The sequence below is a fragment of the Carassius gibelio genome, chromosome B9, assembly GCF_023724105.1.
Source record: "Carassius gibelio isolate Cgi1373 ecotype wild population from Czech Republic chromosome B9, carGib1.2-hapl.c, whole genome shotgun sequence".
In the NCBI taxonomy this organism is placed as follows: Eukaryota; Metazoa; Chordata; class Actinopteri; order Cypriniformes; family Cyprinidae; genus Carassius; species Carassius gibelio.
In genome coordinates, this window is record NC_068404.1 from 32,401,239 (window position 1) to 32,419,099 (window position 17,861).

A 17,861-nucleotide genomic window follows, 5' to 3' on the forward strand; every position below is an offset into this window, starting at 1 on the left:
GCTACGTTCTCAAAACTCAGGCAATTTGATAATACCTAGAATATCAAAATCAACTGCGGGTGGCAGGTCCTTTTCCTATTTGGCGCCTAAACTCTGGAATAACCTACCTAACATTGTTCGGGAGGCAGACACACTCTTGCAGTTTAAATCTAGATTGAAGACCCATCTCTTTAACCTGGCATACACATAACATACTAATATGCTTTTAATATCCAAATCCGTTAAAGGTTTTTTAGGCTGCATTAATAGGGTAAACCGGAACCGGAAACACTTCACATAACGTGTACCTTCTACATCATTAGAAGAATGGCATCTACGCTAATATTTGTCTGTTTCTCTCTTGTTCCGAGGTCACCGTGGCCACCAGATCCAGTCTGTATCCAGACCAGAGTGTCACTGCAGCCACCCGGATCCAGTACGAATCCAGACATGATGGTGGATCAGCACCTAGAAAGGACCTCTACTGCCCTGAAAGACAGCGGAGACCAGGACAACTAGAGCCCCATATACAGATCCCCTGTAAATACCTTGTCTCAGAGGACCACCAGGACAAGACCACAGGAAACAGATGATTCTTCTTCACAATCTGACTTTGCTGCAGCCTGGTTTCGTCTGGTCAGAGGAGAACTGGCCCCCCAACTGAGCCTGGTTTCTCCCAAGGTTTTTTTCTCCATTCTGTCACCGATCGGGTTTTGGTTCCTTGCCGCTGTCGCCTCTGGCTTGCTTAGTTGGGGTCACTTTATCTACAGCGATATCATTGACTTGATTGCAAATAAATGCACAGACACTATTTTAACTGAACAGAGATGACATAACTGAATTCAATGGTGAACTGCCTTTAACTATCATTTTGCATTATTGAGACACTGTTTTCCAAATGAATGTTGCTCAGTGCTTTGACGCAATGTATTTGGTTTAAAGCACTATATAAATAAAGTTGATTGATTGATTGATAAGATGATAATGAAAAGAAAAGGTAATATTGCATATAAAATTATATTCAAGTATGAACTAACTTGCACAATACTGTAAATATTCTTACTCTACCCTAAATCAGTGAAAATGTTTGGCTCAGTTTACAGAAAGTGTACGTCACACATCCTTTCATTATGATGCAACATAGTTTTCTCAGATGAGTATTTAACATCTTTATTCTTGTGGGGATTAGTGTGTAAGTGCTATACACAAACAATCTGTTGATTCAGATCGGCACTTCGGAGCCTGTTCGCGACTCGCGACTCGGTTGATTCAGATCGGCACTTCGGAGCATGTTCGCGACTCCGTTGATTCAGATCGGCACTTCGGAGCCTGTTCGCGACTCGCTTGATTCAGATCGGCACTTCGGAGCCTGTTCGCGACTCGGTTGATTCAGATCGCCACTTCGGAGCATGTTCGCGACTCCGTTGATTCAGATCGGCACTTTGGAGCATTTTCGCGGCTCCGTTGATTCATATTGAGACTCTGGGGAATGTTTGTGATTTATTTATTTTTTTAAATTCAGATATGTACTTCGAAGCAAGAAGTGTTTGTCAAACAGTTTATTAGTGATAACTGAATATTTGGGCCTGAGGCTTTTTTTTCTAACCTGTCGCTTTGATTTTTAAATGATTTCAATGACAGGAAGTTGCATGTGTTTTGTTTTATGAATTGTGGATGGATTTATCAACTGAGAAATAAAGTTGAACAGAAATGATCATGAACTCTTAAAGATGATAATGAAAAGAAAAGGTAATATTGCATATAAAATTATTTCCAAGTATGAACTAACTTGCGCAATACTGTAAATAATCTTACTCTACCCTAAATCAGTGAAAATGTTTGGCTCAGTTTACAGAAAGTGTACGTCACACTTCCTTTCATTATGATGCAACATAGTTTTCTCAGATGAATATTTAACATCTTTATTCTTGTGGGGATTAGTGGATAAGTGCTATACACAAACACACACACACACCGGTCAGAGTTTGGGATCAGAATGATTTTTTATGTGTTGTTGTTGTTGTTGTTGTTTTTACAGGAGTTTACTCATCAAAACTGCATTTATTTGATCACAAATACAGGAAAAAAGTGAAATATTATTATGAAGTAAAACAACTTTTTTATTTTAATATACATTAAAATCTATTTTATTTCTGTGATTTTCAGCATCATTCCTCCAGTCTTCAGTGTCACATGATCCTCACAAATCAGAATAATATGATGATTTATTATCAGAGTTGTGCTGCTGAAACTGTGATACTTCTTTCAGGATTCTTTGATGAATGAAATGTCAAAAAGAAGAGCATTTATTTAAAATAGAAGACTTTTCTAACAATAAACAATAGAGTTCAAAAGTTTATAACTCTTTTAGGATGTATTAAATTGATAAGAAGTGAAATCAAAGATTAGTATTGTTAGAAGAGATTTATATTTTGAATAAACGCTGTTCTTTAAAAAAAAAAGTATACATCGAAGAATCCGGAAAAAAGTATCACAGATTCCAAAATAATATTTGGCATCTCAAATATTAATAATTCTTATAATAAATCATCATATTAGACTGATTTCTGAAGATCATGTGACACTGAAGACTGGAGGAATGATGCTGAAAATACAGCTGCACATCACAGAAATAAATTATATTTTAAAGGATATTAAAATAGAAACCATTATTTTTTATATATTTTATTTTCATAATTTTGAATTATTACTAAATACAACTTTTTTTGTATCAGACAGTTCATTGAACAATAATACATGAAGTACCTGAAGCTGACAATGAAGTAGATGTATAATAATTAGCAAAGATTATTAATTTAGTGCTGTAAACGCGCGTGTGAGGGGCGGAGACGAGCCGCGGAGCTTCGGTGAGGACCAAACACAGCAGAACGGTAGGAAACTTCACTCCTCTTATTATTTCTCTTTTACTAAAGCGATTTATTTTTAGATACGTGGTCTGAGTCTTTCATAGAGTTGTAGAGTTATTAGAGAAATAGAGTTATTTTTTACATTCTTTGATCGAAGTTTTCAGATCGGCACTTCGGAGCCTGTTCGCGACTCGGTTGATTCAGATCGGCACTTCGGAGCATGGTCGCGACTCCGTTGATTCAGATCGGCACTTCGGAGCCTGTTCGCGACTCGGTTGATTCAGATCGGCACTTCGGAGCCTGTTCGCGACTCGGTTGATTCAGATCGGCACTTCGGAGCCTGTTCGCGACTCGGTTGATTCAGATCGGCACTTCGGAGCCTGTTCGCGACTCGCGACTCGGTTGATTCAGATCGGCACTTCGTAGCATGTTCGCGACTCGGTTGATTCAGATCGGCACTTCGGAGCCTGTTCGCGACTCGCGACTCGCTTGATTCAGATCGGCACTTCGGAGCATGTTCGCGACTCCGTTGATTCAGATCGGCACTTTGGAGCATTTTCGCGGCTCCGTTGATTCATATTGAGACTCTGGGGAATGTTTGTGATTTATTTATTTTTTTAAATTCAGATATGTACTTCGAAGCAAGAAGTGTTTGTCAAACAGTTTATTAGTGATAACTGAATATTTGGGCCTGAGGCTTTTTTTTCTAACCTGTCGCTTTGATTTTTAAATGATTTCAATGACAGGAAGTTGCATGTGTTTTGTTTTATGAATTGTGGATGGATTTATCAACTGAGAAATAAAGTTGAACAGAAATGATCATGAACTCTTAAAGATGATAATGAAAAGAAAAGGTAATATTGCATATAAAATTATTTCCAAGTATGAACTAACTTGCGCAATACTGTAAATAATCTTACTCTACCCTAAATCAGTGAAAATGTTTGGCTCAGTTTACAGAAAGTGTACGTCACACTTCCTTTCATTATGATGCAACATAGTTTTCTCAGATGAATATTTAACATCTTTATTCTTGTGGGGATTAGTGGATAAGTGCTATACACAAACACACACACACACCGGTCAGAGTTTGGGATCAGAATGATTTTTTATGTGTTGTTGTTGTTGTTGTTGTTTTTACAGGAGTTTACTCATCAAAACTGCATTTATTTGATCACAAATACAGGAAAAAAGTGAAATATTATTATGAAGTAAAACAACTTTTTTATTTTAATATACATTAAAATCTATTTTATTTCTGTGATTTTCAGCATCATTCCTCCAGTCTTCAGTGTCACATGATCCTCACAAATCAGAATAATATGATGATTTATTATCAGAGTTGTGCTGCTGAAACTGTGATACTTCTTTCAGGATTCTTTGATGAATGAAATGTCAAAAAGAAGAGCATTTATTTAAAATAGAAGACTTTTCTAACAATAAACAATAGAGTTCAAAAGTTTATAACTCTTTTAGGATGTATTAAATTGATAAGAAGTGAAATCAAAGATTAGTATTGTTAGAAGAGATTTATATTTTGAATAAACGCTGTTCTTTAAAAAAAAAAGTATACATCGAAGAATCCGGAAAAAAGTATCACAGATTCCCAAATAATATTTGGCATCACAAATATTAATAATTCTTATAATAAATCATCATATTAGACTGATTTCTGAAGATCATGTGACACTGAAGACTGGAGGAATGATGCTGAAAATACAGCTGCACATCACAGAAATAAATTATATTTTAAAGGATATTAAAATATAAACCATTATTTTTTATATATTTTATTTTCATAATTTTGAATTATTACTAAATACAACTTTTTTTGTATCAAACAGTTCATTGAACAATAATACATGAAGTACCTGAAGCTGACAATGAAGTAGATGTATAATAATTAGCAAAGATTATTAATTTAGTGCTGTAAACGCGCGTGTGAGGGGCGGAGACGAGCCGCGGAGCTTCGGTGAGGACCAAACACAGCAGAACGGTAGGAAACTTCACTCCTCTTATTATTTATCTTTTACTAAAGCTATTTATTTTTAGATACGTGGTCTGAGTCTTTCATAGAGTTGTAGAGTTATTAGAGAAATAGAGTTATTTTTTACATTCTTTGATCGAAGTTTTCAGATCGGCACTTCGGAGCCTGTTCGCGACTCGGTTGATTCAGATCGGCACTTCGGAGCATGTTCGCGACTCCGTTGATTCAGATCGGCACTTCGGAGCCTGTTCGCGACTCGGTTGATTCAGATCGGCACTTCGGAGCCTGTTCGCGACTCGCGACTCGGTTGATTCAGATCGGCACTTCGGAGCCTGTTCGCGACTCGGTTGATTCAGATCGGCACTTCGGAGCCTGTTCGCGACTCGCGACTCGCTTGATTCAGATCGCCACTTCGGAGCCTGTTCGCGACTCGGTTGATTCAGATCGGCACTTCCGGAGCATGTTCGCGACTCGGTTGATTCAGATCGGCACTTCGGAGCATGTTCGCGGCTCCGTTGATTCAGATTGAGACTCTGGGGACTGTTTGTGATTTATTTATTTTTTTAAATTCGGATATGTACTTCGAAGCAAGAAGTGTTTGTCAAACAGTTCATTAGTGATAACTGAATATTTGGGCCAGACGCTTTTTTTTTCTAACCTGTCGCTTTGATTTTTAAATGATTTCAATGACAGGAAGTTGCATGTATTGTGTTTTATGAATTGTGGATGGATTTATCAACTGACAAATAAAGTTGAACAGAAATGATCATGAACTCTTTAAGAGGTCAGCTAATTCTCAGCACATAGAGACTCTTTCACCTAGATATCACACTGTAGAGACTGTGTCTGTTCCCCGAACTAGAAAATACAAAAAACGTCCAAACCAAGTTAAGGTTAATAATTTAATTGAGGTTCAACAAATAAAAAACAAATGCAATATGGATAAACAAATGATAAAGCTTGGCTTATTGAATATCAGATCCCTTTCTACGAAAACACTTTTTGTAAATAATATGATAACTGATCATAATATAGATGTGCTCTGTTTGACAGAAACCTGGCTAAAACCTGATGATTACATTATTTGAAATGAGTCCACCCCCCAAGATTACTGTTATAAACACGAGCCACGTCTAAAAGGCAAAGGTGGAGGTGTTGCTTCAATTTATAACAACGTTTTCAGGATTTCTCAGAGGGCAGGCTTCAAGTATAACTGGTTTGAAGTAATGGTGCTACATATAACATTATCCAGAGAAACAAATGTTAATGATAAATCCCCTGTTATGTTTGTACTGGCTACTGTACACAGGCCACCAGGCCAACATACAGACTTTATTAAAGAGTTTGCTGATTTTACATCCGAATTAGTTCTGGCTGCAGATAAAGTTTTAATAGTTGGTGATTTTAATATCCATGTCGATAATGAAAAAGATGCATTGGGATCAGCATTTATAGACATTCTGAACTCTATTGGTGTTAGACAACATGTTTCAGGACCTACTCATTGTCGAAATCATACTCTAGATTTAATACTGTCACATGGAATTGATGTTGATAGTGTTGAAATTATTCAGCCAAGTGATGATATCTCAGATCATTATTTAGTTCTGTGCAAACTTCATATAGCCAAAATTGTAAATTCTACTTCTTGTTACAAGTATCGAAGAACCATCACTTCTACCGCAAAAGACTGCTTTTTTAAGTTATCTTCCTGATGTATCCAAATTCCTTAGCATATCCAAAACCTCAGAACAACTTGATGATGTAACAGAAACTATGGACTCTCTCTTTTCTAGCACTTTAAATACAGTTGCTCCTTTACGCTTAAGGAAGGTTAAGGAAAACAGTTTGACACCATGGTAGAGCAGCCCGAAAAATGGAGCGCAGCTGGAGGAAAACAAAACTAGAGGTATTTCGTATTGCTTGGCGGGAAAGTAACATATCCTACAGAAAAGCATTAAAAACTGCTAGATCTGATTACTTTTCTTCTCTTTTAGAAGAAAACAAACATAACCCCAGGTATTTATTCAATACAGTGGCTAAATTAATTAAAAATAAAGCCTCAACAAGTGTTGACATTTCCCAACACCACAGCAGTAATGACTTTATGAACTACTTTACTTCTAAAATCGATACTATTAGAGATAAAATTGCAACCATTCAGCCGTCAGCTACAGTATCACATCAGACAGTGCACTATAGACCCCCTGAGGAACAGTTCCACTCATTCTCTACTATAGGAGAGGAAGAATTGTATAAACTTGTTAAATCATCTAAACCTACAACATGTATGTTAGACCCTATACCATCTAAGCTCCTAAAAGAGGTGCTTCCAGAAGTTAATGGTCCTCTTTTGACTATTATTAATTCCTCATTGTCATTAGGATATGTCCCCAAAACTTTCAAACTGGCTGTTATTAAGCCTCTCATAAAAAAACCACAACTTGACCCCAAAGAACTAGTTAATTATAGACCAATCTCGAATCTCCCTTTTCTGCCCAAGATACTAGAAAAGGTGGTATCCTCACAATTATGTTCCTTCTTAGAGAAAAATGGTATATGTGAGGATTTCCAGTCAGGATTTAGCCGTATCATAGTACTGAGACTGCTCTCCTTAGAGTTACAAATGATCTGCTCTTATCATCTGATCGTGGGTGTATCTCTCTATTAGTTTTATTGGATCTTAGTGCTGCGTTTGACACAATTGACCACAGCATTCTTTTGCATAGACTTGAACACTTTGTTGGCATCAGTGGAAGTGCACTAGCATGGTTTAAATCGTACTTATATGACCGCCATCAGTTCGTAGCAGTGAATGAAGATGTATCATATCGATCACAAGTGCAGTATGGAGTACCTCAAGGCTCAGTACTAGGGCCGCTACTCTTCACACTTTATATGTTACCCTTGGGAGATATCATCAGGAAACATGGTGTTAGCTTTCACTGTTATGCTGATGATACTCAGCTCTATAATTCTTCGCGGCCCAGTGAAACACACCAATTTGAAAAACTAATGGAATTCATAGTCGATATAAAAAATTGGATGACGAGTAATTTCTTACTGCTAAATTCAGAAAAAACAGAAGTGTTAATTATACGACCTAAAAACTCTGCTTGCAATAACCTAGAACACGGTCTAAGACTTGATGGTTGCTCTGTCAATTCTTTGTCATCAGTTAGGAACCTAGGTGTGCTATTTGATCGCAATCTTTCCTTAGAAAGCCACGTTTCTAGCGTTTGTAAAACTGCATTTTTCCATCTCAAAAATATATCTAAATTACGGCCTATCCTCTCAATGTCAAATGCAGAAATGTTAATCCATGCATTTATGACTTCAAGGTTAGATTGTTGTAATGCTTTATTGGGTGGTTGTTCTGCACGCTTAGTAAACAAACTACAGCTAGTCCACAATGCAGCAGCAAGAGTTCTTACAGGAACCAGGAAGTATGACCATATTAGCCCGGTCCTGTCATCGCTGCACTGGCTCCCTATCAAACATCCTATAGATTTTTAAATATTGCTTATTACTTATAAAGCCCTGAACGGTTTAGCACCTCAGTATTTGAATGACCTCCTTTTTACATTATACTCCTCTACGTCCGCTACGTTCTCAAAACTCAGGCAATTTGATAATACCTAGAATATCAAAATCAACTGCGGGTGGCAGGTCCTTTTCCTATTTGGCGCCTAAACTCTGGAATAACCTACCTAACATTGTTCGGGAGGCAGACACACTCTTGCAGTTTAAATCTAGATTGAAGACCCATCTCTTTAACCTGGCATACACATAACATACTAATATGCTTTTAATATCCAAATCCGTTAAAGGTTTTTTAGGCTGCATTAATAGGGTAAACCGGAACCGGAAACACTTCACATAACGTGTACCTTCTACATCATTAGAAGAATGGCATCTACGCTAATATTTGTCTGTTTCTCTCTTGTTCCGAGGTCACCGTGGCCACCAGATCCAGTCTGTATCCAGACCAGAGTGTCACTGCAGCCACCCGGATCCAGTACGAATCCAGACATGATGGTGGATCAGCACCTAGAAAGGACCTCTACTGCCCTGAAAGACAGCGGAGACCAGGACAACTAGAGCCCCATATACAGATCCCCTGTAAATACCTTGTCTCAGAGGACCACCAGGACAAGACCACAGGAAACAGATGATTCTTCTTCACAATCTGACTTTGCTGCAGCCTGGTTTCGTCTGGTCAGAGGAGAACTGGCCCCCCAACTGAGCCTGGTTTCTCCCAAGGTTTTTTTCTCCATTCTGTCACCGATCGGGTTTTGGTTCCTTGCCGCTGTCGCCTCTGGCTTACTTAGTTGGGGTCACTTTATCTACAGCGATATCATTGACTTGATTGCAAATAAATGCACAGACACTATTTAAACTGAACGGAGATGACATAACTGAATTCAATGGTGAACTGCCTTTAACTATCATTTTGCATTATTGAGACACTGTTTTCCAAATGAATGTTGCTCAGTGCTTTGACGCAATGTATTTGGTTTAAAGCACTATATAAATAAAGTTGATTGATTGATTGATAAGATGATAATGAAAAGAAAAGGTAATATTGCATATAAAATTATATTCAAGTATGAACTAACTTGCACAATACTGTAAATATTCTTACTCTACCCTAAATCAGTGAAAATGTTTGGCTCAGTTTACAGAAAGTGTACGTCACACATCCTTTCATTATGATGCAACATAGTTTTCTCAGATGAGTATTTAACATCTTTATTCTTGTGGGGATTAGTGTGTAAGTGCTATACACAAACAATCTGTTGATTCAGATCGGCACTTCGGAGCCTGTTCGCGACTCGCGACTCGGTTGATTCAGATCGGCACTTCGGAGCATGTTCGCGACTCCGTTGATTCAGATCGGCACTTCGGAGCCTGTTCGCGACTCGCTTGATTCAGATCGGCACTTCGGAGCCTGTTCGCGACTCGGTTGATTCAGATCGCCACTTCGGAGCATGTTCGCGACTCCGTTGATTCAGATCGGCACTTTGGAGCATTTTCGCGGCTCCGTTGATTCATATTGAGACTCTGGGGAATGTTTGTGATTTATTTATTTTTTTAAATTCAGATATGTACTTCGAAGCAAGAAGTGTTTGTCAAACAGTTTATTAGTGATAACTGAATATTTGGGCCTGAGGCTTTTTTTTCTAACCTGTCGCTTTGATTTTTAAATGATTTCAATGACAGGAAGTTGCATGTGTTTTGTTTTATGAATTGTGGATGGATTTATCAACTGAGAAATAAAGTTGAACAGAAATGATCATGAACTCTTAAAGATGATAATGAAAAGAAAAGGTAATATTGCATATAAAATTATTTCCAAGTATGAACTAACTTGCGCAATACTGTAAATAATCTTACTCTACCCTAAATCAGTGAAAATGTTTGGCTCAGTTTACAGAAAGTGTACGTCACACTTCCTTTCATTATGATGCAACATAGTTTTCTCAGATGAATATTTAACATCTTTATTCTTGTGGGGATTAGTGGATAAGTGCTATACACAAACACACACACACACCGGTCAGAGTTTGGGATCAGAATGATTTTTTATGTGTTGTTGTTGTTGTTGTTGTTTTTACAGGAGTTTACTCATCAAAACTGCATTTATTTGATCACAAATACAGGAAAAAAGTGAAATATTATTATGAAGTAAAACAACTTTTTTATTTTAATATACATTAAAATCTATTTTATTTCTGTGATTTTCAGCATCATTCCTCCAGTCTTCAGTGTCACATGATCCTCACAAATCAGAATAATATGATGATTTATTATCAGAGTTGTGCTGCTGAAACTGTGATACTTCTTTCAGGATTCTTTGATGAATGAAATGTCAAAAAGAAGAGCATTTATTTAAAATAGAAGACTTTTCTAACAATAAACAATAGAGTTCAAAAGTTTATAACTCTTTTAGGATGTATTAAATTGATAAGAAGTGAAATCAAAGATTAGTATTGTTAGAAGAGATTTATATTTTGAATAAACGCTGTTCTTTAAAAAAAAAAGTATACATCGAAGAATCCGGAAAAAAGTATCACAGATTCCAAAATAATATTTGGCATCTCAAATATTAATAATTCTTATAATAAATCATCATATTAGACTGATTTCTGAAGATCATGTGACACTGAAGACTGGAGGAATGATGCTGAAAATACAGCTGCACATCACAGAAATAAATTATATTTTAAAGGATATTAAAATAGAAACCATTATTTTTTATATATTTTATTTTCATAATTTTGAATTATTACTAAATACAACTTTTTTTGTATCAGACAGTTCATTGAACAATAATACATGAAGTACCTGAAGCTGACAATGAAGTAGATGTATAATAATTAGCAAAGATTATTAATTTAGTGCTGTAAACGCGCGTGTGAGGGGCGGAGACGAGCCGCGGAGCTTCGGTGAGGACCAAACACAGCAGAACGGTAGGAAACTTCACTCCTCTTATTATTTCTCTTTTACTAAAGCGATTTATTTTTAGATACGTGGTCTGAGTCTTTCATAGAGTTGTAGAGTTATTAGAGAAATAGAGTTATTTTTTACATTCTTTGATCGAAGTTTTCAGATCGGCACTTCGGAGCCTGTTCGCGACTCGGTTGATTCAGATCGGCACTTCGGAGCATGGTCGCGACTCCGTTGATTCAGATCGGCACTTCGGAGCCTGTTCGCGACTCGGTTGATTCAGATCGGCACTTCGGAGCCTGTTCGCGACTCGGTTGATTCAGATCGGCACTTCGGAGCCTGTTCGCGACTCGGTTGATTCAGATCGGCACTTCGGAGCCTGTTCGCGACTCGCGACTCGGTTGATTCAGATCGGCACTTCGTAGCATGTTCGCGACTCGGTTGATTCAGATCGGCACTTCGGAGCCTGTTCGCGACTCGCGACTCGCTTGATTCAGATCGGCACTTCGGAGCATGTTCGCGACTCCGTTGATTCAGATCGGCACTTTGGAGCATTTTCGCGGCTCCGTTGATTCATATTGAGACTCTGGGGAATGTTTGTGATTTATTTATTTTTTTAAATTCAGATATGTACTTCGAAGCAAGAAGTGTTTGTCAAACAGTTTATTAGTGATAACTGAATATTTGGGCCTGAGGCTTTTTTTTCTAACCTGTCGCTTTGATTTTTAAATGATTTCAATGACAGGAAGTTGCATGTGTTTTGTTTTATGAATTGTGGATGGATTTATCAACTGAGAAATAAAGTTGAACAGAAATGATCATGAACTCTTAAAGATGATAATGAAAAGAAAAGGTAATATTGCATATAAAATTATTTCCAAGTATGAACTAACTTGCGCAATACTGTAAATAATCTTACTCTACCCTAAATCAGTGAAAATGTTTGGCTCAGTTTACAGAAAGTGTACGTCACACTTCCTTTCATTATGATGCAACATAGTTTTCTCAGATGAATATTTAACATCTTTATTCTTGTGGGGATTAGTGTATAAGTGCTATACACAAACACACACACACACCGGTCAGAGTTTGGGATCAGAATGATTTTTTATGTGTTGTTGTTGTTGTTGTTGTTTTTACAGGAGTTTACTCATCAAAACTGCATTTATTTGATCACAAATACAGGAAAAAAAGTGAAATATTATTATGAAGTAAAACAACTTTTTTATTTTAATATACATTAAAATCTATTTTATTTCTGTGATTTTCAGCATCATTCCTCCAGTCTTCAGTGTCACATGATCCTCACAAATCAGAATAATATGATGATTTATTATCAGAGTTGTGCTGCTGAAACTGTGATACTTCTTTCAGGATTCTTTGATGAATGAAATGTCAAAAAGAAGAGCATTTATTTAAAATAGAAGACTTTTCTAACAATAAACAATAGAGTTCAAAAGTTTATAACTCTTTTAGGATGTATTAAATTGATAAGAAGTGAAATCAAAGATTAGTATTGTTAGAAGAGATTTATATTTTGAATAAACGCTGTTCTTTAAAAAAAAAAGTATACATCGAAGAATCCGGAAAAAAGTATCACAGATTCCCAAATAATATTTGGCATCACAAATATTAATAATTCTTATAATAAATCATCATATTAGACTGATTTCTGAAGATCATGTGACACTGAAGACTGGAGGAATGATGCTGAAAATACAGCTGCACATCACAGAAATAAATTATATTTTAAAGGATATTAAAATATAAACCATTATTTTTTATATATTTTATTTTCATAATTTTGAATTATTACTAAATACAACTTTTTTTGTATCAAACAGTTCATTGAACAATAATACATGAAGTACCTGAAGCTGACAATGAAGTAGATGTATAATAATTAGCAAAGATTATTAATTTAGTGCTGTAAACGCGCGTGTGAGGGGCGGAGACGAGCCGCGGAGCTTCGGTGAGGACCAAACACAGCAGAACGGTAGGAAACTTCACTCCTCTTATTATTTATCTTTTACTAAAGCTATTTATTTTTAGATACGTGGTCTGAGTCTTTCATAGAGTTGTAGAGTTATTAGAGAAATAGAGTTATTTTTTACATTCTTTGATCGAAGTTTTCAGATCGGCACTTCGGAGCCTGTTCGCGACTCGGTTGATTCAGATCGGCACTTCGGAGCATGTTCGCGACTCCGTTGATTCAGATCGGCACTTCGGAGCCTGTTCGCGACTCGGTTGATTCAGATCGGCACTTCGGAGCCTGTTCGCGACTCGCGACTCGGTTGATTCAGATCGGCACTTCGGAGCCTGTTCGCGACTCGGTTGATTCAGATCGGCACTTCGGAGCCTGTTCGCGACTCGCGACTCGCTTGATTCAGATCGCCACTTCGGAGCCTGTTCGCGACTCGGTTGATTCAGATCGGCACTTCCGGAGCATGTTCGCGACTCGGTTGATTCAGATCGGCACTTCGGAGCATGTTCGCGGCTCCGTTGATTCAGATTGAGACTCTGGGGACTGTTTGTGATTTATTTATTTTTTTAAATTCGGATATGTACTTCGAAGCAAGAAGTGTTTGTCAAACAGTTCATTAGTGATAACTGAATATTTGGGCCAGACGCTTTTTTTTTCTAACCTGTCGCTTTGATTTTTAAATGATTTCAATGACAGGAAGTTGCATGTATTGTGTTTTATGAATTGTGGATGGATTTATCAACTGACAAATAAAGTTGAACAGAAATGATCATGAACTCTTTAAGAGGTCAGCTAATTCTCAGCACATAGAGACTCTTTCACCTAGATATCACACTGTAGAGACTGTGTCTGTTCCCCGAACTAGAAAATACAAAAAACGTCCAAACCAAGTTAAGGTTAATAATTTAATTGAGGTTCAACAAATAAAAAACAAATGCAATATGGATAAACAAATGATAAAGCTTGGCTTATTGAATATCAGATCCCTTTCTACGAAAACACTTTTTGTAAATAATATGATAACTGATCATAATATAGATGTGCTCTGTTTGACAGAAACCTGGCTAAAACCTGATGATTACATTATTTGAAATGAGTCCACCCCCCAAGATTACTGTTATAAACACGAGCCACGTCTAAAAGGCAAAGGTGGAGGTGTTGCTTCAATTTATAACAACGTTTTCAGGATTTCTCAGAGGGCAGGCTTCAAGTATAACTGGTTTGAAGTAATGGTGCTACATATAACATTATCCAGAGAAACAAATGTTAATGATAAATCCCCTGTTATGTTTGTACTGGCTACTGTACACAGGCCACCAGGCCACCATACAGACTTTATTAAAGAGTTTGCTGATTTTACATCCGAATTAGTTCTGGCTGCAGATAAAGTTTTAATAGTTGGTGATTTTAATATCCATGTCGATAATGAAAAAGATGCATTGGGATCAGCATTTATAGACATTCTGAACTCTATTGGTGTTAGACAACATGTTTCAGGACCTACTCATTGTCGAAATCATACTCTAGATTTAATACTGTCACATGGAATTGATGTTGATAGTGTTGAAATTATTCAGCCAAGTGATGATATCTCAGATCATTATTTAGTTCTGTGCAAACTTCATATAGCCAAAATTGTAAATTCTACTTCTTGTTACAAGTATCGAAGAACCATCACTTCTACCGCAAAAGACTGCTTTTTTAAGTTATCTTCCTGATGTATCCAAATTCCTTAGCATATCCAAAACCTCAGAACAACTTGATGATGTAACAGAAACTATGGACTCTCTCTTTTCTAGCACTTTAAATACAGTTGCTCCTTTACGCTTAAGGAAGGTTAAGGAAAACAGTTTGACACCATGGTATAATGAGCATACTCGCACCCTAAAGAGAGCAGCCCGAAAAATGGAGCGCAGCTGGAGGAAAACAAAACTAGAGGTATTTCGTATTGCTTGGCGGGAAAGTAACATATCCTACAGAAAAGCATTAAAAACTGCTAGATCTGATTACTTTTCTTCTCTTTTAGAAGAAAACAAACATAACCCCAGGTATTTATTCAATACAGTGGCTAAATTAATTAAAAATAAAGCCTCAACAAGTGTTGACATTTCCCAACACCACAGCAGTAATGACTTTATGAACTACTTTACTTCTAAAATCGATACTATTAGAGATAAAATTGCAACCATTCAGCCGTCAGCTACAGTATCACATCAGACAGTGCACTATAGACCCCCTGAGGAACAGTTCCACTCATTCTCTACTATAGGAGAGGAAGAATTGTATAAACTTGTTAAATCATCTAAACCTACAACATGTATGTTAGACCCTATACCATCTAAGCTCCTAAAAGAGGTGCTTCCAGAAGTTAATGGTCCTCTTTTGACTATTATTAATTCCTCATTGTCATTAGGATATGTCCCCAAAACTTTCAAACTGGCTGTTATTAAGCCTCTCATAAAAAAACCACAACTTGACCCCAAAGAACTAGTTAATTATAGACCAATCTCGAATCTCCCTTTTCTGCCCAAGATACTAGAAAAGGTGGTATCCTCACAATTATGTTCCTTCTTAGAGAAAAATGGTATATGTGAGGATTTCCAGTCAGGATTTAGCCGTATCATAGTACTGAGACTGCTCTCCTTAGAGTTACAAATGATCTGCTCTTATCATCTGATCGTGGGTGTATCTCTCTATTAGTTTTATTGGATCTTAGTGCTGCGTTTGACACAATTGACCACAGCATTCTTTTGCATAGACTTGAACACTTTGTTGGCATCAGTGGAAGTGCACTAGCATGGTTTAAATCGTACTTATATGACCGCCATCAGTTCGTAGCAGTGAATGAAGATGTATCATATCGATCACAAGTGCAGTATGGAGTACCTCAAGGCTCAGTACTAGGGCCGCTACTCTTCACACTTTATATGTTACCCTTGGGAGATATCATCAGGAAACATGGTGTTAGCTTTCACTGTTATGCTGATGATACTCAGCTCTATAATTCTTCGCGGCCCAGTGAAACACACCAATTTGAAAAACTAATGGAATTCATAGTCGATATAAAAAATTGGATGACGAGTAATTTCTTACTGCTAAATTCAGAAAAAACAGAAGTGTTAATTATACGACCTAAAAACTCTGCTTGCAATAACCTAGAACACGGTCTAAGACTTGATGGTTGCTCTGTCAATTCTTTGTCATCAGTTAGGAACCTAGGTGTGCTATTTGATCGCAATCTTTCCTTAGAAAGCCACGTTTCTAGCGTTTGTAAAACTGCATTTTTCCATCTCAAAAATATATCTAAATTACGGCCTATCCTCTCAATGTCAAATGCAGAAATGTTAATCCATGCATTTGTGACTTCAAGGTTAGATTGTTGTAATGCTTTATTGGGTGGTTGTTCTGCACGCTTAGTAAACAAACTACAGCTAGTCCACAATGCAGCAGCAAGAGTTCTTACAGGAACCAGGAAGTATGACCATATTAGCCCGGTCCTGTCATCGCTGCACTGGCTCCCTATCAAACATCCTATAGATTTTTAAATATTGCTTATTACTTATAAAGCCCTGAACGGTTTAGCACCTCAGTATTTGAATGACCTCCTTTTTACATTATACTCCTCTACGTCCGCTACGTTCTCAAAACTCAGGCAATTTGATAATACCTAGAATATCAAAATCAACTGCGGGTGGCAGGTCCTTTTCCTATTTGGCGCCTAAACTCTGGAATAACCTACCTAACATTGTTCGGGAGGCAGACACACTCTTGCAGTTTAAATCTAGATTGAAGACCCATCTCTTTAACCTGGCATACACATAACATACTAATATGCTTTTAATATCCAAATCCGTTAAAGGTTTTTTAGGCTGCATTAATAAGGTAAACCGGAACCGGAAACACTTCACATAACGTGTACCTTCTACATCATTAGAAGAATGGCATCTACGCTAATATTTGTCTGTTTCTCTCTTGTTCCGAGGTCACCGTGGCCACCAGATCCAGTCTGTATCCAGACCAGAGTGTCACTGCAGCCACCCGGATCCAGTACGAATCCAGACATGATGGTGGATCAGCACCTAGAAAGGACCTCTACTGCCCTGAAAGACAGCGGAGACCAGGACAACTAGAGCCCCATATACAGATCCCCTGTAAATACCTTGTCTCAGAGGACCACCAGGACAAGACCACAGGAAACAGATGATTCTTCTTCACAATCTGACTTTGCTGCAGCCTGGTTTCGTCTGGTCAGAGGAGAACTGGCCCCCCAACTGAGCCTGGTTTCTCCCAAGGTTTTTTTCTCCATTCTGTCACCGATCGGGTTTTGGTTCCTTGCCGCTGTCGCCTCTGGCTTGCTTAGTTGGGGTCACTTTATCTACAGCGATATCATTGACTTGATTGCAAATAAATGCACAGACACTATTTAAACTGAACAGAGATGACATAACTGAATTCAATGGTGAACTGCCTTTAACTATCATTTTGCATTATTGAGACACTGTTTTCCAAATGAATGTTGCTCAGTGCTTTGACACAATGTATTTGGTTTAAAGCACTATATAAATAAAGTTGATTGATTGATTGATAAGATGAT

General features: G+C 37.4%; 1 protein-coding gene across 29 annotated transcripts in view; it reads left to right on the forward strand.

Moving 5' to 3' along the window:
- Positions 1-17,861, forward strand: part of LOC127964937 (uncharacterized) — a 420,295-nt gene that overhangs the window by 128,342 nt on the left and 274,092 nt on the right. The window contains exon 2 of one of the 29 annotated variants that reach the window (XM_052565496.1): positions 15,104-16,038. The exons of the other annotated variants lie outside the window; for them this stretch is intronic. Coding sequence (XP_052421456.1) covers positions 15,104-15,967 — 864 coding nt within the window. The 3' untranslated portion in view covers positions 15,968-16,038. Of the gene's footprint in view, positions 1-15,103; positions 16,039-17,861 lie in introns of those variants that run through there. 29 annotated transcript variants of the gene reach the window in all.